The 23,029-nt window shown below is 39.6% G+C and overlaps 1 protein-coding gene and 1 long non-coding RNA gene across 4 annotated transcripts; one reads left to right on the top strand and one right to left on the bottom strand.

Moving 5' to 3' along the window:
• Positions 1–1,004: 1,004 nt before the first annotated feature.
• Positions 1,005–23,005, bottom strand: flt3 (fms related receptor tyrosine kinase 3). 3 transcript variants are annotated; one of them, XM_042066974.1, is made up of 24 exons: positions 22,720–23,005; positions 22,225–22,316; positions 17,803–17,978; positions 16,299–16,420; positions 15,946–16,072; positions 15,638–15,771; positions 14,796–14,908; positions 14,564–14,696; positions 14,263–14,443; positions 14,070–14,167; positions 12,014–12,119; positions 11,103–11,293; positions 10,620–10,714; positions 10,248–10,380; positions 9,808–9,912; positions 6,381–6,491; positions 5,841–5,997; positions 5,385–5,491; positions 4,542–4,690; positions 3,865–3,987; positions 3,628–3,739; positions 3,254–3,353; positions 2,547–2,652; positions 1,005–2,104 (listed from the first exon to the last, which is right to left on the bottom strand). In XM_042066974.1, exons 1-24 carry the CDS (start codon positions 22,751–22,753, stop codon positions 1,946–1,948), a joined length of 2,964 nt encoding a protein of 987 aa, XP_041922908.1. In that variant the 5' UTR covers positions 22,754–23,005; the 3' UTR covers positions 1,005–1,945. The 3 variants fall into 3 exon arrangements, with proteins under 3 accessions (XP_041922908.1, XP_041922909.1, XP_041922910.1); XM_042066975.1 differs by having other exon boundaries at positions 4,542–4,687; positions 22,720–23,004; XM_042066976.1 differs by lacking the exon at positions 17,803–17,978 and having other exon boundaries at positions 22,720–23,004.
• Positions 19,573–20,662, top strand: LOC121687855. Its single transcript, XR_006024428.1, has 4 exons — positions 19,573–19,776; positions 19,888–20,026; positions 20,265–20,319; positions 20,428–20,662. It is a non-coding gene; the product is annotated as an uncharacterized LOC121687855 (long non-coding RNA).
• Positions 23,006–23,029: the final 24 nt, after the last annotated feature.

Here is a 23,029-nt window from a genome sequence, read left to right as displayed (position 1 = left end):
GAAAAGGCAAAAATAGAGACTTTTGTGTAATTATTCCATATTTTGTGTAGTCATTCTATATCAGAACCCCTGACATACATTCCAAGTTGTCAGTATGCATTTTGGGTAACCAAAAGTCCTATGGGGAGTTTCCATAGGGCATTTTACAAAATGCATGAGCATACCTAGGTAAATAATGGTCTAAAGTACTCATATTTCATTCTATATTGATACTTTCAGATACAGATTCACAAGACCTGGTAGTGGGCCTGTTGTGTTTCCAAGACAAAATAAATGACCAAGAGGGCAGAATGTGGTCATTTCCAGAGATGTACAAAAACTATCATTCTACCCTTTGCCACTCTCTGACAGTTCATCACACAGTCGATTGGTACCAAAATAATCTACAAGGCCTCGGCTTTCAAAAGAGGTCAAGCAATTGAATATAAGTCAAAGTATGTGGAAACAGGGCCTTTGTTAGTAGGCGGTGTGCAATTTTGAGCAAAAATGGGGGGGGGGGGGGGTTGAGTGTAATGAGCTAGATCAGTGAATAAAGGAAGTAGTGCAACATGCAAGGTGCTGCAGCCTGTACATGACATCTTTGGACAGGCTCAACGTGTAAGTGCAAGCTTTGGTTTAGGACGAGTGACACTAAGGCAACATGGGGGTGTGGCAAATATGAGGCAACACATTGCCCAATAGGCAGCAAATGGTTATCAGCTGAGCAAGAACAGGAACCTGGATGAGAAGCAGTGGCCTCTTAAGCAATTTAAAGACAATAAGTGAACTGGCACCGTGTCAAGAAATAGAACAAGGAGATTGACTTGAAAAAGTTGTGTGCTCAATTTTGATTCTCTTTTCCAGGTTCACTGCTTGGGCTGTGTTAGTTGACTGGCGAGATCGAATACCTGAATTGTTGCACCATCTAGTGTTACCTTTGTGCCCTGACAGTTGATTTTACGTTGCCTAAAAGTGGTTCACACATCAACTCATAATGTACAATACAAACGGATATAAACAAGATGAAGTTATAAGGAAGTTGTGGTAAAGTAACATATGTTTATTTATCTTAGTTACAGCTTCTGAAAATAGAACATATAACTTCAAGGTGATACTGTATGCTGTCCCCTTGTGAAAAACAGTGTCTAACTTAAGCACACTGATAGTAGACAAACATTGTAAAATCTCATAATCTCGTATTTTCTCCAAATGGAAAAATAAATGCAGCAAGCATGATAATCCACATCTCACAATATCTCAGTTCATGAATCTTTAAACAGTCCCTCTAAACACAGCTAGAATTAAAAGAGACACAATAAAGTATAATTGTATAAAAATAGTATTGCATTAAAAATATAATCTCCATTACCCCTAAGATATACACGCAAGTTTTTACTTGAGCATTTTTGAACAATGTTTCTATCTAAAGAAGAGTCCCTGTAGTTTCCTAGGTTCCAATTGAAGCTTTAGCTTGACGCTCAGCAAACTCCCTCGTCTCAAAAAACACTTGAAAAGATTCCACGAGTCCACTTCTTATGTTTGACTGTTTACTTAAAACTCTTAAAGCAACATCACAAAAATATAGAAAGTTATCTATAAAATATAATAAATTAAATTAAATTCTACCGCAATAAAGTGTAATTCTTCTCACTGTGATAATTTTACATTACATTACACTTATGCATTTAGCAGACACTTTTATCCAGAGCGACATACAAAAATGGGGAATTACATTCGAGCTACAGTGCATACGAGACCTTAGGTAGGAATTAATACTGCATCAATCAATACTATTACTAGAGGATGAGAGTGCAGACGTTATGAATACCAGTCAAAGTGTAGTAGAAGGAGAAAGTGGTAGCATGATATGCTACATACTGTACAATAATTTGATAAAACTTAGTGCAAATCCCTGGGAGACAGTTGTCACATACATGTTGACGTTACTAAAGCTGACAAATTGAGTTCATGTTTCCCTGACACAGGAGTCTAAGGATTCTGTGGCCTTCTCATCTGTACCGCTCTCTATCTGAGACATTAGCAAATGCTCAGCGTCATCCACCATTGCCACAGTGTTCTGATAGATGGAGCTATTGTTGTTCTGTTCCCCAATATTAAGGTAAATCTACAAGAAAAGAGGGAGGGGACAGAGACTGTGTCACAACAGGACTCAATGCATCAATGTACTGTATTGTCTCCAAGGTGAGTTGTTCTAAAGAAGCTGAAAGTAAAAACAGGAAGTGTGACTAGTCCAGCAAAAACTGAAGAACTGAAATAAGAGCACTCGGAATCCGCCTGACTGCTCAACTGCACTCATGTAGATTCAATTTCCAGTTGTACTGCCTCTCTGTACCACCTCTTTTTAGAATTGCAGGGTTTACTTAAAGGCAAGTGTACTTTTTATGTCTCATCAGTGGTCATAATCACTTAGTTATCTTAATCAGTCTTATTTCATATGTGTGTAGAAGGCATTCTGTATAGACGCAGTATGAGTAATAGCCCAAACCAAACTTTCTGCATTGTAGGACAATGAAGTGAATCATGAACCATGAATCTTCAATAGTCACCTTCTCTTCTATCTCAGCCAGCTCATTCTCCATAAAGACCACCAGTTTGGAGAAGCACGGTCTGTCCTGTGGCTCCAGGGCCCAACAGCGACGCATCATGCGATACCTGCACACAATACATGCACATCTATTCAACAGTGTGTTCAACTGACCATATATTCAACACTATTACCGTAACTTCCCAACTATTAGCCGCTGCTTATACATTGATTTAGCGAACTTTCTTTAGCTATGAGGTTAATACACGGGGGCAGTTAATATGGTATTAATATGGTTTTGTTTCTTTTAACTTGCATAAAACACTGTCCTGCAGCTTATACACAATGTGGCTAATACACAGGAAATGACTGTACATACACATCTATTCAATAAGCTAATACACTTATCCAGGGCAATATAATATAATATAATATAATATAATATAATATAATATAATATATACTATTTTTTGGGCAGCAATATGGCACACGTGATCGTGGCGTATACATCCTTTACTAACCCCACTCTCACTAGCCATACTGCTTAAATGTTAGAACATCCACTGTAGAAAACACACCTAACACAATTGATAACTTCATCCCAAAATCCATCACTCAAACAGACTACTCATGGTTTTTGTATCACTTGCTTTTGAGTGTCATGTTGCCCAAACATATTCATCCCTTGTTGAATAATAGACATGTAAGTTTATTATAATGGACACTTACACTGACTCGCTGGCATAGTATGGCTGTTCCATTTGGAATCCCCTCTCTATCAAACTGTAGAAAGTGTTATCCACCTTCATACCAGGATAGGGTGTTACACCTTAGGAATTTAAGACAGAGAGAAAAGAGAGAAAAGTCAAAGTCAAAGTCAAAGTCAGCTTTATTGTCAATTTCTTCACATGTTCCAGACATACAAAGAGATCGAAATTACGTTTCTCACTATCCCACGGTGAAGACAAGACATATTTTACCAATTTAAGTCCACAGACAAAGATAAGGGATTGTAATGCAGGTAAGTTTGAAAAAAAAAAAAAAACACCTTCATCCATATAATCATGTGCTTTACAACCTGTGTGGTGTAACGGTGTCCATACCCAGAGAGAAGATCTCCCACAGCAGAATGCCGTAGGCCCACACGTCACTCTGCATGGTGTACATCCCCTTAAAGATGCTCTCGGGCGCCATCCACTTCACTGGAAGACGTGCCTACAACACATATATCACTCCTTCAAGATGGGGATGGGGATACACACACAAAACACACAGCCACACAGCACTAATGGCCTCGATGGAGGTCCATGCCAACATGTCTTCTGTGTGCAAATACCTACATTGCCTCTCACAACGTAGTTGGAGTCATTGTCAATATCTCTGGCCAGGCCAAAGTCCCCAATCTTCACAAGACGGCCTCGTGTCAACAAGACATTTCTGGCTGCCAGGTCACGATGAATGCACTGCAGATCATGGGAGAGCAGCGGTTTGGCTTATCATAGATAGTTCAGCATGTACAGAGGAAGTATAAACATGGCCTCAACATACCACATATCCAACCATAATCCATTTTTAGTGTAAGGGAAAGTGTAACATTCAGTAAAGGTTACTAGCTTCTGTAATTTACAAGGTTGTGTATTCTGTGCATGCCCTAAAAGTAAGATATCCACCTATAATTCACAAGGGTTTGGGGCTACCAGCTATATGGATGTGAACGCATCGAGTTAGGTAGGGAGAGTTTGTTGCATGCACACTTTGATACCTAGCAAAATGTTTTGTACAAATTTTGTATGTCACACATACAGCAAATGCCATATAACATGTTTCCAATGGTGGCGCATCATCTGCGTAGCTTGTGTAGATTATGAGGGCTCTTCAATATGTGTGAGCTTTGTGTTTACAACTGCGTCTGCTAATCTTGCATAGACTACGAAACAGGCCACAAAGCAAAATTGTTCAGCTGCCCCTACGCAGACGTGAGTTGATGGTAAAACACAGGCAACTATACGGGCCTTACATTCTTGGTGGACAGAAACTCCATTCCTTTGGCCACTTGGTAAGAGAAGCAGAGGAGGTCCCCATATGTAAGCACTTGTAGATCCTCTTCCTGAATGTCATCAAGCATCTCTTCCATCTCTGTTCTTCCTCCAACACTTCCTAAATCTGCTGGACAGTTCACACAGTTGTCACCCTTCAATTTCAGCACGTAAAGGGTGCAGTCCAGAACTGCTAGTCTGGACACCCTCAACTCACTTTTGATTTCCAAAGGCCATAAACAGCAGAGAAATTACACATCTTTATGGTAAACAATGGCTTGTTGTTTTCAATTGGCGTCATTTTTATACTGGTTAGTGCAGCCAATGGTTGTGGTAGGCCTATTAGCTGTCCTGCTCTGTCGGACATGGTATATAGCTGAACGGATGTGATGGATTTCTGGGTTTTTGGTTATTTGGAAATCAGCTTAAATGGGAGAGTTCCCAGACAAACGTGCAGAGCAAATTCAGATGCAACAGATTTGTGTGGGTTCACCCAGGCTAGGAGTTTGTACATTCATTGCTAAATATGGTTGTGCATGATTGTGCAGCTGAGGTTTTATTAATATTATTGTTATTAATTCATATTATTTATTACATTTTATTCATATTATTTATTACATTTTGCATGCATAATTGACCTCACTCTGGCCAACAACTTTAGGCATCTTTCAGTTGCATTGCTAGATTGCTAACAGGGGAGGGAGCATAATAAATGAGAGCAGTTGTGATTTCAAAACCATGTGCTTTTCTAATTCGTCAGTGCTCTATATCCATCTCCTTTCTATGGTCATTACAGCCTGTGTTGTCACACAAAATCTGCATACCTTCTGAAATGTCCATGGAGGTTGGGTTTTGACTGAGGAGAGCAACAAACTCCTGGTCCTTCACTGGGGACATGGGCACATACGGGCTAACAGGGTGCTGGTAGTCACTGCAGAAGTGAGACACTATTAGGGAAATCTAGAGCCTCAGTTCAACTTAAAAGGTCTTCGTATTTGGTAATATCACAACACTACTTTGTAAACAGAATAGAACAATAGCTTGCACAACCCATTGCTTTTTAATTATACGAATGAGCCAATAGAAAAATGCTGTTCATGTCTGCTTTTAAAAAATCTTCTGCATATATATTATGGATCATCATAACATGCAAGACAAACTAATACCTTAAGAGGCCTATGTATACTGATAATACATATCTGTATACCTTTGAAATACATAATTTATCATAATTTTAACAAAATTTAATTGTAATGTAAAAAGTGACCACTTTTGCTAACCTGGTGCTTTGCTTTGGTTGGTAGTTATGGTACAGGCTGGTGAATCGATCCTTGGTGATTGCGTCGGCCAGACACTTATGGAAGCTCTCTCTGTTGTTCTTAAGGTAGTTCAGGAGGTCCCCATTACAGCAGTACTGAAAGATTAGGTAGGGGGGCCCTATGGATTGATCAGTTGTCTAATGTTATTCCTGGAGCACCTTCATTTATCATGTGCTGCTGACCTTCATTTACATACTAAAAAACTTGTCCCGTACAAGAAATCATATATTTTAGTCAAAAAATTAAAATGAAACATAGCCACTGGTCAGATGAAATAGCATCCATAATTGTTGGCATTCATGTAACTCATATTCTAATCTTTATGCATATTCATATTCCAGTTACTATTCATATTGATTGTTTTATTCATAACCACATTCACACTTACTCCCATGTTTGTGATCATACCCACAAACATAACCGCATTGACATTCATTATTTGTTGGAGCATTTCACATCCATGGCTGTTTCTGGCTCTGTGCAGGATGGCCTATTAATTACCTGAATGTGTGCATGCTCCCAGCAGGTTAACGATGTTGGTATGGTGCCCAATATATGTTAACATCTTCAGTTCTGACATCAGAGCCTCCCGCTCCACTGTCTGATGTTTGTCTGTGCAATAAGGAGAACCACAAGCACATACAATCATAAATGGAGCATATATGTTTGATTTGATCTATACATGTGAACAATACAATCAGAACTGTAAGGATGTAGGCTATGTAAGCAGTGAAATGAGATTCAGTATGTTTCCTAATAAACCCTTATATGAAAAAATAAAGAAATGCCCACACACTGTTATATTATGCTCCCAGAGTGGTTTATTTAAGCTACAACGTTTTGACCAGAGGTCTTCGTCTGGTGACCGGTAGCTTAAAGGTGCTCTAAACGATGCTGGGTAACGTCACTTCTGTTGACTTGCAAAAAAAACAGAGAGCTAACTCGCTACTTCCTCCCCCTCCCTCCTGTGCTGCTCCCGTGCAATTGAAACTCTCCTAAACGCGCATCTCGTCTGTGATGTGCTGGAACAGTTTGTTATGTTTTTATGGGCTAGGTTTGCCCAGGTTGTTTTTGTTGCCGTTTTTGGAGCCTGGGCTGTCCACAGAGATCGCGTTTTTTTTTTTTTACAGTGTATTGAGGACACAGACAGCTAGCAGTTGGTTAGGTGATGTTTGCAGTAAGTGACATAAAATGTTTTAGCCTAAAAAACGTGTGGCTTCGCTTAGAGCACCTTTAAGCTACAACGTTTCAACCAGAGGTCTTCGTCTGGTGACCTCACCAGGTGACAGGTGACCTGACAAAGATCTCTGGTCGAAACGTTGTAGCTTAAATCAGTGGTTCTCAAAGTGGGGTCCAGGGACCCCTTGGGGTCCGCGACCCATAGCCAGGGGGTCCGCAAAATAATTTGCTTGAAATTATAAAGTTGAGTTTTATCATTTTAAAACAGATGATGTCTACAGATGATGCCCCTTTTCACCCATGAAACAAGCAAATTGTGTCTATTTGCTCCTACCCACATTTAACTTCACTTAGGTCATGAAGAACCATTCCTACTACTGCTTAACTTGGCTTATTTGTTAGCCAGCTAGCTGATAAATGTGTAGAAATGTTTGAGTCAGTCCATGTTGTCAAATGAGTTGCACATCTGCCAAAAAACATGGGATAGTGGACCTGGCCACAACTGCAGAGAATACCAATGGCATGCTTAATTGTTACGGTTATGAGGGGGTCCTCGGAAAATTTGGAGTCAACATTGAGAACCCCTGGCTTAAATAAACCACTCTGGGAGCATATTCTGCATATTCTGTATTTGTACTCTGCACAAAGACAATAAAGTTGAATCTAATCTAATCTACCGTAAAACTTCAAATAATCGCCGAGTCCCTAAGAGACGCCTGTCTCTTTTAAACGCCTGGCGTGGCTACAGGTTTGGGTTAAAGGCCGGTCTCCAGTAGAGGCCTGGTCTGTTTTTTAGTTTCGGGTTGTATTTAATCTTCTAAAACCTGTCAGATCGTCTGTTTAAAGATTCGCAATGACACAAAACCATTACAGAAAGGAGGTTACAGCAGTGTGAATTAGATGTTGCACGCCGCTGCAAGCCGTCGCAAAGCATTCACCTTGTCTGGTCACAGTTGCAAGGTTTTAGAATGTTGCATCAAGTTGCTGCTCATCTCGTCGCGAATCTTGGGTGTGATTTGGGCTTAAAGGAGAATTCCGGTGTGATATTGACCTAAAGTGTGTTGAAACATGATACCGAGTGTGAACGTATGTCTCATAGCCCACCTCGGCTTGTCCCCTGCACTCCAACTCTGGCGCTAGTTAGCCGATGCTACCAACAGCTTTTTCAATGGTGGTGCTTCAGCATCGGGCTAGCCATGCAAATAAATCACTGTTTTACACCATTTACGAGGCTCAATGTATCTCCACACTTCATTGGTAGACTTCCGAGGGCCCTGACATTTAAAACGAGACATTGAGAACTTTGAGAAAAGCACTGGTAGTTTACTTACAAGACGATTTATACAGGCAGTATCTTCACAAAGTTTAGCATTTGCAGCCATCTTGAATTTAGTCATGATAAGTCGAGCAAAGAGTAAGAATGAACAGGTATGATAAGGGATCAGATTCCAAAAATAATTCAGTGGAAATGCATGGATTCCAGTTGCTGCTACTGGAAGAAACTGGTATCCATGCATTTCCACAGAATTATTTTTGGAATTTTTGGAGTGCAGGGGACAAGCCGAGATGGACATACGTTCACACTCGGTATCATGTTTCAACACACTTTAGGTCAATATCACACAGGAATTCTCCTTTAAGCACGTTTCACTTTTGCATAAATAATTCCTGAACGGTTTTGGTCAGGGCTGATAATGCAACTGTATTTGACAAAGGACCGATATAGGCTATTTGCTAGGGACAAAATATGAGCTTTCAGTGTGATACGATCTCTTTGTAAATTACGTAATTAAAACGTGTTTAATCTGTTCTGGCTATCCCTGCTATTTGGATCTTACTGTATCTCACTCAATGAACAACATCTCAACACTAAATGAATTATGATCTGTAATTGTCATCAGATAGCCTAGTCATATAGGTAGACATTCAGTGTGTTTGAAATAATTAATTCGATAATATTTTCCATCTTTGCAGAGGAAAAGTTTTGTGTAAAGGGAATTAAAGGCCTGTCTCATATAGACGCCTGTCTCTAATACTAGCTGGTGCAGTTTGGCGATTTGGGAAAATAAAAGCCCGGGCTATTATTTGGAGTTTTACGGTAATCTAGTATATGACAGTGTGCGGGTATTTCCTTATTTTTTCATATATTGGCTCAGCCTTACACCCAGCACCTGTTTCATTTTTTGTAGATGTGCATGCACTTTCATTCAATGACTCCTAATAAACCTTCACATTCAATGTGTGAAGATTTACTGACCAAAAAAGACAACAATGACACGCAAAGTTCCATGCAAGTTTAAAGATGATTGTGCTAAATTCTTCACAGGAGATACTAAGAACCTGCTATCAGGTGTCAAGGTATCACAAAATTGGGATGCTAAGAAATGCCTGTATGTGTACAAATGCCCTGTATTTATTGTAGACCGTCAGTGCATTTAGCTTCATGCGATGACTAAATGTAACGCTTCCTGATTTCTTCTTAATTCTATTTTTTTTATCAAGTCCATTTCTGAAAAAAAGTTGACACCCTTACAAAATAATCTATTGGAAGTTCCCTTTTCTACTTAACTGAAATTTACATTTATATCACTTCAGGCCTCTTAAAAAAAAAAAACATCTATTCCGCATCATCTATGAGAACGACACCCACTACCAGCCTGATCCTGACCCTGAGGGGTCCATGACCTCTAGGTGGAGAAGTTAGCCAGAATGATCAGGCCTGAAAGTTTCCTCTGGGGAGATGTCCCACCTTTAAGCATTTTGACGGCCACCTGCATGGAAACCCCTGGCTTGGTAATCCCGTAGGCCGTGGCATGCACCACCATGCCAAAGGCTCCTGAACCCAGCTCTTTCCCTTCAGGAGTGTGAGAAAAAGATATATTAGCGCTGAACTTAGAAACAGAAAGTGTTTGTCGTCTTAAGATATCCAGGTAATAACAATGTTTACAATCACTGGACTATCAAACAGTACAGAAACATAATGAGTTTGAATATGCAGCAAGGTGCTATGCAACCTAAAGTGTACTTGGCAAAGTTGTGCACTTTAAATGAAACTAATTCATCTTTTGTTTTCCCCCAACTTTATAAATATATTTAAAAGTCCCTTAAGTTCATGCTTATCCTACACTTTTTAAAAAAGTACTTTGAATGCATAAAACTCAACAGTCTAAATATGCCTTGGTTGTGTACCTAGTTCAAGATTTTCTCGAGGAAACTCCCATTTCAGATCATACTTGAAATCTTTGAAGTCGATGTAAATGTAGTCATTGTCAGACGGACCAACCATCTGAATCATCTGCAGCTGGCTCTGGTACACTGGTTTCTAAAGGGAACCACCAGAGAGGTAAGGGGAATGTAGGAACAGTAGAGAAACAGGTGCGTTTTAACCCTTAAAGGTGTAGGTTTTTGAACATTCTAAGTTCCGCAACAATTGAAGGTTCTAAAATTCTATGTTGAATTCAATGAACCCAGATATTCTTTAGAATGTTAATTTCCCAACATTCCCGTCACACCGGTGTGACGGTACTCCTTTAAGGGTTAAGGAAATCCTTTAGGGCCTACCTTTTTCTTGACAAAATACGAGAGTAATATGGTGACCAGGAGAACGATCACCACCAGCATAACGATAACACCCAACAGAAAAGTGGTGTTGGGGGCTGAAACAGAGTAGGAAAAATACAAAGGATTTAAGAACAAAATGTAGAAATTACATGTAGCATTAACCGAGTCAGCGGATAAATAGAGAATTTCTATGCCCGGTCAAGTAGTTGAAATCTATGTGTGATCTGGAAACAGGGAAACATGTTATATAGAGTATCAACTGCATAGTTATGTAGATCGAGAGACGAGAGAGAGAAGTGGCAATACCAAGTGACATTTGCTTTCTTAAACAATTACTTTCAAATGGGAGTAACAAGTTTACGGAGCTCTATACTCTCTAACGCAAACATACTATACTGTAGTGTGTATGTACATCATTATTCCAGAATATTCCATCCATACATCCTTCAACATAGACACCATTACTGTCTGAAGTAAACTCACAGCTCTCTATGAGAATCTGGTCACTGCACTGTGCGCCGGCTCGGTTTCGAAAGCAGCAGAGCAGAAATTGGCCTCGCACGTCCTCAGACGGGATGGAGCTCTCGATCCTCTTGTGACAGTACTGCCCTGAGCTGGACAGCTCAGGAGCCGTTTTAGAGGGCTTCTCTTTCCAGGACGAGGAGTTCTGGCAACTACAGATAAGCCAGAGGGATGAAACATAATGATGGTTTTTAATATAGCAAGGGCATGGCAGACTCATCTAAAGCTTTCTTTCATTGCTGTTATATTATATTTTTTATATTATATTATATTGTATATTAGATATTATATACACTCTGTAGCTCCCTTTCAATGCAATTTTAATATGATTTCCAAAACAGTATGTCCAGCACCTACACTTTGTAATGTGGACACCGCTCTGGCAATTCTTCAAATTACACTTTTAAACATATTCCATAAATGGGGTCATGCATGGACTTGTTGTATATTGAGATAAAAGACTTCAGAAATCCTCTATGTTCAACTCTCTGTGTTAAAAGTGTTGGTCTGAAGCTTCACAGTAGATCAGACAGAAAGAGAATGAAAGTATAAGTATAAGTATAAGTATAAGTATAAGTATATATATTCTTTTGATCCCGTGAGGGAAATTTGGTCTCTGCATTTATCCCAATCCGTGAATTAGTGAAACACACACAGCACACAGTGTACACACAGTGAGGTGAATCACACACTAATCCCGGCGCAGTGAGCTGCCTGCATCAACAGCGGCGCTCGGGGAGGGGTGAGGGGTTAGGTGCCTTGCTCAGGGGCACTTCAGTCGCGCCTACTGGTCAGGGTTCGAACCGGCAACCCTCCGGTTACAGGTCTGAAGTGCTAACCAGTAGGCCACGGCTGCCCCAAGTTAAACATACTCAGCTGTTAACTGGCATGATTTCCAAGTCAGGTTCCATGGATGTGTGCTGTTGGTCATGCAGGTAACTGTAGTGCCATTTTGACTGAGCTTCAAAGTTGGGCTGTCTGTTCGAAAAACCAGAAGATACTCTAGGTTATTTTATTCCAAAACAAAGTTAGCCAGAAATTACAGCGCAAAGAAATGCACACATATAGATACCTCAAGGGGACATAGGCAAAGAGAGAGTGCTCTAGAATTTCAGAGATATGAGTAAAAGTAAATACATAGATAAATGGACATGTCTGGTGGGTTAAACTCCTAAAAAGAGAGTGTAGGAAGACCAAATGAAAATGACGCAAATACAAACTTCAGATCAACTATGAAATCCATGAAGAGATTTGACATATATACATCTGAAATATGCAAAGCAAGACAGTCTTTCTTCTCTAACATCATCAGTAGAAGTACAAATAACACTATTCTCAACCGCTGAGAAGTTAACAAATCCCTCCTCACAATTAGCATCTGAACTTCTCTCAAGTAATATATGCAATGAGTTTGCATCTAGGTAAAATTGGCAAAATCAAAGGTAGAATTGACAGGCTCAACATATCTTCTCAATTACAAACTCAACATCCGGAACTTCCAGCTACAACGGGAGGGGAACTTAAAGCGAGTTCAGCCTGTACCTCAACACCAACATCCTTGACCTGTGGTGTTCCCCAGGTGTTGATCTTGGGACCACTAGTATTCAACTTCTATATGCTCCCACTTAGACAAATCATCAAACATAATTTGATTTCATATCATAGCTATACAGATGACACCCAAATTTACTTAGCTCTGTTGCCAAATGACTATGGTAGTTTTTGGTAAAAAGGATGAAAGACTTAGGGTTGCCACTCTCCTTGACACAAAAGGGCTCAAAGCAAAGGATACTGTTAAAAAAATCATGGTATATTAATTGACAGTGATATAAATTTCAACAGCCACATGAAAGCAATAACTAAATCAGCTTTTTACCACCTCAAAAACATTGCTAAACTTAGAGGGCTGATGTCAAAACATGATTTAGAAATACTAATTCATGCATTTAACACCAGCAGGGTGGATTACTGCAATGGGCTTTTCACAGGCCTGTCTAAAAAGACTGTCAAACAGCTTCAAGTGATACAAAACACAGCAGCTAGGGTTCTCATGAAAACTAATAGAACCGAGCACATTACTCTAATTCTTAACTCCCTGCACTGGCTTCCAGTAAGTCACAGAATTGACTCTAAAGCACTATGGCTTGTTCATAAATCAGTAAATGAAGCAGGACCTAAATACCTAACAGAAATGCTTCAGCAGCACACACCTTGATCTTTGAGGTCTCAGGAGAAAAACAAAAAGGCCCCTACTGTAGCCAGTTTTACATCTAAACTTAAGATGAAACTGTTCACAGATGCTTTCTGCTAACTGCACTGAGTTACAAATTCTGAATCTGTCTTTTACTTATTCTACCTTGTGTCGTTTATGTTGTCTTTTTAGTTATTCTTTATTGTTAAATGATTTTATCTTGTGTTTTATGTTTTCTTTTTTATTATGATCTTTACCTTTTAAACTATTCTTTGACTATTGCCCTTCTATGCTTTTATTTGCTATTGCTGTTTGCTTTTGTTTATATAAAGCACACTGAATGACCTCTGTCTATGAAATGTGCTATAAACAGTAAATAGACTCGACTTGACTTTGTGTGCACCAGTAATTTTTTTGCCTAGATGCCCCCTTAGGGCCTTCGTATAGAGCCAATGGTACATGGAGTAACATTTTGAGCAATGTTTTCGAGCAAAGCTGAGTGATGTTGTTTGGGCACTCTCCCATTGGAGAACTATCTGAAGAACTTTAATCAGTGGGCATTCATCACAGTCATGCGATTGCCCCCATCTATAACATAGCTCAAAAAGTTGTCCCATGAGTTATCATTTGGTGTCCGGTAGCACTCAAAAAAGGAGTAAGAACCAAAGATTCTAAAACAGAGCTCCACTCTAGAATCTTTGGTAAGAACAGACACTTAACTGTCCTGCACCACTTACCTGTGACACACAAAGACACATTCTTGGTGACACTGGTGTCGCTATTCTCCAGCTGCAGCCGATACGCACCAGCCTCTTGACCACACAGTGTGTAGGTGCTAGAGTGAGCCAGAGAATGCCTGTTACACAAGCAACAGCAAATACGATGTGACTGGACTAATTTAAACTGAGCAAACCTTCTGGCGTTACTTACCTCACCCCTTCCCACACATGCTCTTTCCCCTGGCATTTAACTCTCTCTCCAGTTGGGGTAAACCAGTGACAATCAGCCAGTGGGAAGGAATGCACTGTGGTACTGAAGCAGAACCCAGACTTTTCACTGGCTTTGATATTGTTGACCTTGTTCAGCCCTGTAACGTTAATGAATCCTTTGCCTACGGTAACACAAGAGCAACAAGGTCAACATTCAATGATGGTGGTCATCCTCTGACCAGAACAAAAGAGATACTGGAGACATGAGTGAAAAATCAGAAAAAAATAGAGATTGACCTTACCCAAAACGTTAATCGTAGTTGACTTGATTCGATTTCGATCTTTGCAGCTGAATTCAGCACTGGTGACTAAATCACTGCTGTTCAGAAAGAGGTATTTAGACCTCTCTCCAGATAGGAGTAAAACTTGGTGAGCCTAAATACAAAACAAACATTTAGAGATGGTGGAAAATGTACAGTAGCAATGCTTCACAGCAATGATGTCACTGCTAGTGTTTTATCACTTGCCACGCACCTCTACGCCATTGAAGAGCCAGTCAGACGACGAACTGGTAGATGTGCAGCTCAGCAGAAGAGTCTGTCCACGTATCACCACAACAGGAGGACTAGAGTCTGAGCGGTCCAGATCTGAGGCAGGAAAAAAGATGTCCTTCAAATAACCAGAAGAGCAAATCCTCTCATCTTCTTCTTATCCCTCCTTCAAACCTTGCAACTCTGGGCTCCGTGTCCAGATTGCAGCTGTCTCCAGCCATCATTAACATCAACATAGTTTCATGATGTATGCTATTCTGTCCATTTGTCTGGCTTGTTCTTTGTTTATGGTTATGGTTATTAGGGGTCCAAGCAGTGAAGCTGTGTAGCAACAGGTTGGCTTTTTCCGATTTTTGATTCGTTGCTTTGATTCAAAGTTGCACTTCAATCAACTTTTGGAGCATGGCCTGTAATGATTCTATTGCATTTATCATAATCTTGTAAAGGTCCCATCCTATTCAAACTTGGTACACACAATCATACGACATTTTTTGGACGCACACTGAATTTCATGAAATTCCATCCATAGGGGGCGCTACAGCCCCCACCTTCAACCTGCTGAAGGACACTTTGTTTGGACCCCTATAATTACCACTTGCGGTTATATTTAAATTTAACAGTACAGTTAATGTTGGTACTGTAGGCCAACATTAAGCAAAATAGTAATTGCAACAATAATGTCAATAATGCAAAATAGTAATAATAACAATAATGTCAAAACAATATCAAATATCAATAATGAAACTAAACAAATACCATAAATATACAAACCATAACTCTAAGAATTAATTAATTAAGTAAATGTTTATATGTGAAATATTTTACCATAGTCGTAGAGTAAAGAGCATTCTTCTCCTAGTGGGTTCGAAGCACAACACATCACAGTTTTCTGTCCGTAGCTATCAAGCTTGCTCTCCACACTGGCTGCTTTAGCCGCAGTTCTTCCCTCGGAAATTACACTGTGTTTTTTAAGCATACATACATTACATCAGTTTCATGATACTATCTATAAAGTTTTTAGAGTGATAATTAATTTATAACTGAATTATATATTTCTTGCCCATGGGCCCCAAAAAAGTTTGCTTAGTCTACAGCAGCCTTATGCTTCCAGTGACCGCAATCAGAACTCTTACCTGGACTTGTTGACACCTTTGTACCATTTTATTTTTGGGACAGGACTTCCTTCTGACTTACACACAATGTCTGGAGCATAGCCTTTCTCCAACTCAAGAATACTCAAGTGAGGTTTGGAAGGCCTTTCTGGACATCATAAAGTAAACACATAGTCACTGACACTGAGTGAACGCATTACTTCATTACATTTAATTTGTTAGTGATTTTGTGATACAATCACATTGTAATGAAAATTCACAAATAAACACATAGGATAACAGAACAGAACACAATACTACTTATCGGCATGACTAGAAGGTAGAGACAAAACGACAACTTTAAAACTCAAGAGAAGGGAGAGGCTACAACTCACTGGTTGGTTTGACACAGAGTTTAATTCTCAGCAAAATGTTTCCACTGTCGTTTCTGCAATGGATGGTGGCCAATCCAATATGTCTGTCAGTGGCTTGAAAAAGAAACACAAAGGCCCCCTCCCTGTAGGTACAAACATGGCACAAACAACATCCATAGACACGTCATCACATGAACATATTTCAATGACTTAAAAGTATGCTTGATATGAGGGGGTGATGGAAACAGAATACATATATTCGACATTTACAGCTTTACACAAATGGCCTTAGTTTGACTTCTGTGATCAAATAATTAATCCTAGAAATGCACAGAAGACTGAAATATCTAGACAAAGGGATGAATAGTGTTCTAGATTAAATGTTAAAATATCCAAATCATGTGCATTGTGTCAGTGGGTTCATAGCAAGTATTTCAATGGGTTGGTTATTATGTGATAGTCATATTTAGTGACAGATAAAGTATTTAAGTTTAAGTGCATCCCAATACATTACTCTTCGATGGCAGACATGTGACTGAGGCTGTTTCTAGCATGAAGGGGTTTATGCATGTCAATTGCGTGTGTTGGTTATATAGGTCTAAACAGGTTTGAAAAGAGGGTATTTTCAAGTGTGGTGATACTCACTACAAATTTTACATCTTTTTCCTACACTAATTCTGAAAATGGTCTCTGACCGATTGTCTATAGGATTTCCATTGACCTGGACAACTGAATTAACAACAAATTAAACATAGAGACTGGCAGAGATTTTTCAACATTACTACATTAATACAATACTTTCCGAATGAATTATGCCCACACTAATATGAGTGTAGTGAGATAGAGAGCCACCATAACTGTGAAAAAGTTTAAAGTACAATTACACTACTTAATGGCGCCGGTACCAGCAAACCATTTAAAATCACGAATCCAAGAATCAAGGTCAGGGTACGGAACAAGGTCAAGAATCATTAAACTTAGCAGTGTAATCAGATATTTAGGACAAGGCTCAGTATGTGCAGATGAAGCGATATACCTCAAGATGTGACAGAGGAAATGGAGCCCTTATAAAGCCTGTGGCTAATCAGTTAATAGTTACAGGTGCTTATATTAGAACTCCTGTGAAGAAATGGAGTGGACTTTTTTTGTCATTTTTGTCCAGGTATCAGCAAGCATAGAATACCCTCAGTCATTATGCTAGTGATTTCAAATATTGGTCAGGGCTGTGCAATATTGTATGACATTTCAGAATTATTATAAGTAGTTCAGACAATATTGCCCGAAACATCTAAGGACTTCTGGACATTGTTAAGGGCAAATGCGAAGATGAGATAAAAGGATAGTCTCGTGCCAAATTCCCGTCTTACACTTCAGAGCATTTTTTGATAAAACATCACAACACATACATTCACATTCCAGAAGATATAACTTAAATGACTAAAGTATAAAAGCTTTTGTGTCGATAATCTTTTTTTAAGAATCTGATTGAGAATTTCACACACACACACACACACATAAAGGCTACCTATGCTTCCCAGTTACAGCTGGTTTGGAGGTGTCATCCTTGCTCTCCCAGTGCCAGGAGAGGGCATGTTTAGATATGTTCTGTAAGGACACCTTAATGGTCTGTCCAGCAGACACTTCCAAAGTAATGTTTCCAGAGTCCTGCAGCTGACCCTGAGGCAAATTGCAAGGGACCACCTGCAACTCAGAAGATGAACAATGGCAGATAAAAATAATATCAAGTTCATATATCGATGAAAGAGCAGCAACAGACTCACAAGGATCTCAAGGTGTATTTTCGGTCAGGTCATTGGAGGCTATAGAGTTCTGTCAGGTGGAATGCTAACAATTTCCACAAAAAAAAATCATCAAACTACCTGGGTTGGACAAGAACAGCCCAACTTTTCAAGGTAGTATCTGCTTTTTATCTCTGTTGGTTTATTCATAGACAACAACAAGCAACCGAGCGATTGATAACTTTACTATTATTTTCCAGCAACAACAACTAGCTTAACTTAAGCAAAACAGCCATCACAATAACTATTTTGGAAAAAACAGTGATAACGCTAACAGGATCACTGATGTTAAAAAACGAGTGTAATTGTGACTTAACCTATTTGCAAAAAGGAATAAATAATGTTTATTTTGTGTTGTTTCAGATTGACCATGGAGATGACTGAGGAAGACAGCCTGAATATCGATGGGAACAGTGGAATTAACACGACTTAAACTTTGTCTGGGATTGCACTTCTACAGCCAGGTTGTTGAATAAAAAAAATAATAAGACACTAATGTGTAAAGTTTTTTTTACCCCCCTTGTGTTTGTAGCCTAGCTTATGTTCATCAGTTTATCAGAGCTGTTGGGAAAACGTTACGAACTTTAGCCTGGGTGAACCTATAACGAACCTGTTAGCAAATGTGTAGCAAACAGATTTTTCAGGATAATTAGCCCTAATTACCAATCACATTTCACATGTCAAATAAAGCCGGCTGATGTCTGATAAACGGGTCCGTACCACACACAATAAGCGGACCCGAATTGCATATGATAAACAGATCTGGAACACGTCAGTAACACAGACTACCATACGGAACTGGGCCAGTTTTAGCCCTTATTGGTACCAGATCCGTCAAACGGATCCAGACCAATTTTGGACCGATGTGCGTTGACGCCGGATCAGGTCCATTATGCAGATCCGTGCCGGACGTTATGGTAGGTGTGGCCCAGTTCCGTCCCAGTGTATGTTTGCTATCTGGGAAGTAACATGCAACTTTACCTTTACCTGTTATTGCATGTAAATCATTAGGAATGTACGTAGGCTTATTATTGCAGACAAAGTTTAACAAGTAGCATAACAAGAATGGGTGTTTCAATCTAACCCCCTTGACGACGATGACGAAGCTAGCGGTAACATAACGTTATGATTTCTTAGCCTACTTTGTTGGCCTAATTACCGTTAACGTCAGTGTTGGTGGTTTGTCAAAAACATTTGCTGTAACGTTAGCTATACTTGCATAATTATGTGGTTTTCAAAGAAAAGTGTGATCTAATCATTTTAGAAATAGCTTAACAGTTAACCAGTATTGCATGACTTAGAATATAGCGATTGGTAATTGGGCATTTCATCGTTATCTATCAAACTTCAGGCACTAGGCAGGCAGGACTGAGACTGTATGCCTTAAGAGTGTGTGTGTGTGAGAGAGAGAGAGATATTAGCAGGGTGGGTCCTGTCCTGGTCATGTAAAGCTCATCAAAATCTGTAATTTAAGGTCGTTCTGTATTTTGTATTGAGGGGTTGTTTATGATCATGTAATCATTTTGAACACATATACTTCCATTAACCTAACGTTACTGTGACTTTTTTTAAATGTACACCTCAGAATCCAGGCCACACTGACCAGAGACCTGCACTCCTTTGGATGAAGAAGGCTACCCGTGTATACATGTGTGAACCATTTCTTGTGTTGGAAAAACAGGAGACCTGAAGAGCTCTTGGTAAGTTGTACATTGATTTAATAGAATAAGTAATATGTGTTTGTTTAGATGAGCCAAATCATAGGAATCAGCTTTCATCTAGGCCTGTGTTTTGTGATGTGTCATTTTTAGATGCTTTTGGTTTGCCTCATCCATTATGTCAGCAAAGAACAGGAGTGGGCAGGAAACATGCGCTGTTGAAAACATGGCCAACCAACTGGAGCACCCACAAGGCTCTTGTGAAGGAAGTCCACAAGCCTTTGTGCTTCAGGTCTGTATGTGTTGACAAATACGTCTTGCTCTTGGTGATTGTCATTGGTAATAGCATTTAACAATCACACAATGTCAATGTTGCCCAAAATAACTACCAGGGAGGTGTTACCAAGACAGCTGCAGAGTGGCAAGACTGGGCTTTAATAATATTTTGTCAGACAGTAAAGGATAAATAGTTTAATGATTTTTTTCTTTTCTTTTGAAATGACATGCTGTCCATGCATCTCAAATTGAAGGATGGATGGAAAGAACTCTTTGATCAACCCCCACAGAGAGCTGAGATGGCTATCTGTAAGTATATTTGAGTGGACAAACAGAACTTCTCTGACAGATGACATGTTGAAATCTTGCTTTAGACCTCATAATGATCTTATAATATTCTTTTATACCTAAATGCAGTTTGGAGACACCCCCGGCTGGTAGTGCTGCTGAAACTGGTGGAGGCAACAATGAAGCGGCAACAGAAAGAGAAGGCAGGTGGCAAAGGTTGCTGCTATTGAAAAATACTTTGAGAGTGAGTATGTGTGCATGTATGTAGCTGGGTAGGTCATGGTACATGGTACAAAAATACAGAATTTAAAGCACTAGCACAACACTTAACTCACAACTCACAACGACTGACAATGGAATTACTCTTTTAGAGTGAGGGAGAGAGATAGAATATTTCTGTAAATGTTTAATGTTAAATGTTTTTGTATATGAAAGATGTCGATTGTTGTAGATAAAAGTAGCTTGTATATTTTAACTTGTTTAATTTCTAAAGTGTATATATGTAAAAGCTTGTATAATTTTTAAATGTTTGTTTTATTTGCAAGGTTGTGTTTGTCAAACTTGTTAATAAAAGTAGCTTGTGCTTTTAATTACTAGTTCTGGATTTGTGTTTATTTTCAAGTACTTTTGGTAGTTAATGGGCCGCATGTGGCCCGGGGACCCAGCCGACATTCAGCCAACACTCAGTCAGATCAGTTTTATAGTGTGTGGGCCAGTACAGGCCCAGAGGCCCAGCCGACACTCAGCCAACACTCAGTCAGATCAGTTTTATAGTGTGTGGGCCAGTACAGGCCCAGAGGCCCAGCCAACACTCAGCCAACACTCAGTTATATAGTGTGTGGGCCAGACCTGGGCCAACAGAATGCATGACAGTCATTTCACAGTGTGTGGGCCACACCTGGGCCAAAAGAAACAATAAGAGTCATTTCAGAGTGTGTGGGCCACACCTGGGCCAACAGAATGCATGACAGTCATTTCACAGTGTGTGGGCCACACCTGGGCCAACAGAAACAATGAGAGTCATTTTGCAGTGTGTGGGCCACATCTGGGCCAGAGGAAACTCTTTGTGTCAGTTATCAGTAACTGGGCCATTGTTGGGCCGGAGGCCCAGCCAGAACTGGGCCAACACTCACAAAACCCTGAGGCAAGGTAGTGGGCCAGAGGTGGGCCGGTCAAATTTTGCTATCTGGGCATTCTCATAATCATGTAGCCTACGGCTCTACCCACTTTTCATCTCCATATTTGGTGAACGTTTGATATCATAACGTCAAGACAAGGAATTGTCTTATACCCCAGACTGCCAGCTACGATGAGCCTAGGTGAGTGCGTCGCAACTCCAATACTTTCTCCAAATGTCATTCCAACTTTGGAAATAGGCTAGTCTCCGACCATGAAATCGCTTCAAACTTGTAGTGTACGGCCGGCAGAAGTTCGCGGTTGGTCTGTTAAAATGGGGGCACAACGATGCACTGCGATACTACGCTGGCAAGGTGGCAAGGAACATAAACCACATATTTTCAATTTCAAAAATGCAGTAGGGCTATATATATATATAAGATATAAAAACTATATATATATATATAAGATAAAAACGATAGGATAAAAAACGATCATCGCCATTCAAAACATTCATAGATTATTTTGACTAGTTTATTTAGATAGACTAGGCCTGGCAAAATAATAATTTATTGTCAATGGTATTGTGGGCGATTCAATATTGTAAATATTGGCTATACAGGCTAACAGAACAAAAAGTGAGATGAGACCCAGCTAGGCTACTTCAAGACAGTCACTGTCATTTCTAAAGATAATCTTTCTTAAACATTTCTGTTCTCGTGAAACATTCTATTGACAGCCAAAAAGCAACGACACTTGCTGTGAAGCCTCGGCTATGTTGGCCAAGACCTTGAGGAGATTCTGATCTACCTTCTCATCAATGGCACAAGACAACTTGGGAGCTCCTTCTCCATGTTCTGGCTGCTGGTGTTTGCTATTTACAGTGGGTTGCTGTACCACCACTAAGAAAAGTAAAAACACAGAATTACTAGGCTATAGGTCTACGTCGCTTTCACTAGCATCTAATGCACTTGTCTATAATTTCAACTTGTTCTGACATTCTAGAGCGCTGTATGCACTTGTCTACAATTCCAATTTGACCATTGCATTCTAAATGGCCATGTAATCCTACAAAAATCTTAGAACCTGAGGGACATGAATTCTTTGAATATTATGTCACAGGAGAATTGTTGTATTTAGGAATGTTTTCAGAAATGTCTAGTGTTCAGCCAACCCCTGATTTCCATAGCCTACCATAATGAAATAGCTTTTAAAATTAAAATGATAAAATGACCTACAACTGTACTAATGCAACAATAGATAAATACCTACATTGTGCTGATGTATAATTTATAATTCACTTACCAACTATAAGGCATGTCACGTAAATTGATTGCATTGTTGTGTGAGCAGTTAAAACTTGTCACTACTGCGCAGGCAATGGGGGAAACAAGTTAAAATACGCCTCGTGACGTCATGGGTGTAGCTGGGACTGAAGGCATGCTATAGGTTACTAAAGTCTTCATAGCAGATAGACTAAACAGGGCAGAATGCTTAATTGCTTGGCTTGTAGCCTAATGGTCATCCTGATCATATCAAGTCTATAATCATTTAGACCTATTTACATGTCTGAAAATAAAAACTTTTTGTTCATCATATGTTGAAAGGTCACTGG

The sequence above is a fragment of the Alosa sapidissima genome, chromosome 17, assembly GCF_018492685.1.
Source record: "Alosa sapidissima isolate fAloSap1 chromosome 17, fAloSap1.pri, whole genome shotgun sequence".
Lineage (NCBI taxonomy): Eukaryota > Metazoa > Chordata > Actinopteri > Clupeiformes > Clupeidae > Alosa > Alosa sapidissima.
The sequence above is the reverse complement of the archived record's forward strand: the minus strand, read 5'-3'. Positions and strand labels throughout refer to the sequence as shown.

Coding starts and splice junctions, on each gene's coding strand:
- flt3 (XM_042066974.1), bottom strand. CDS start 22,753: ATGCAATCAATTTACGTGACATGCCTTATAGTTG. Junction 14,697..14,795: donor GGCTCTTCAATGGCGTAGAG/GTGCGTGGCAAG, acceptor TTTTGTATTTAG/GCTCACCAAGTTTTACTCCT. Junction 2,105..2,546: donor TGGCTGAGATAGAAGAGAAG/GTGACTATTGAA, acceptor CTTTTCTTGTAG/ATTTACCTTAATATTGGGGA.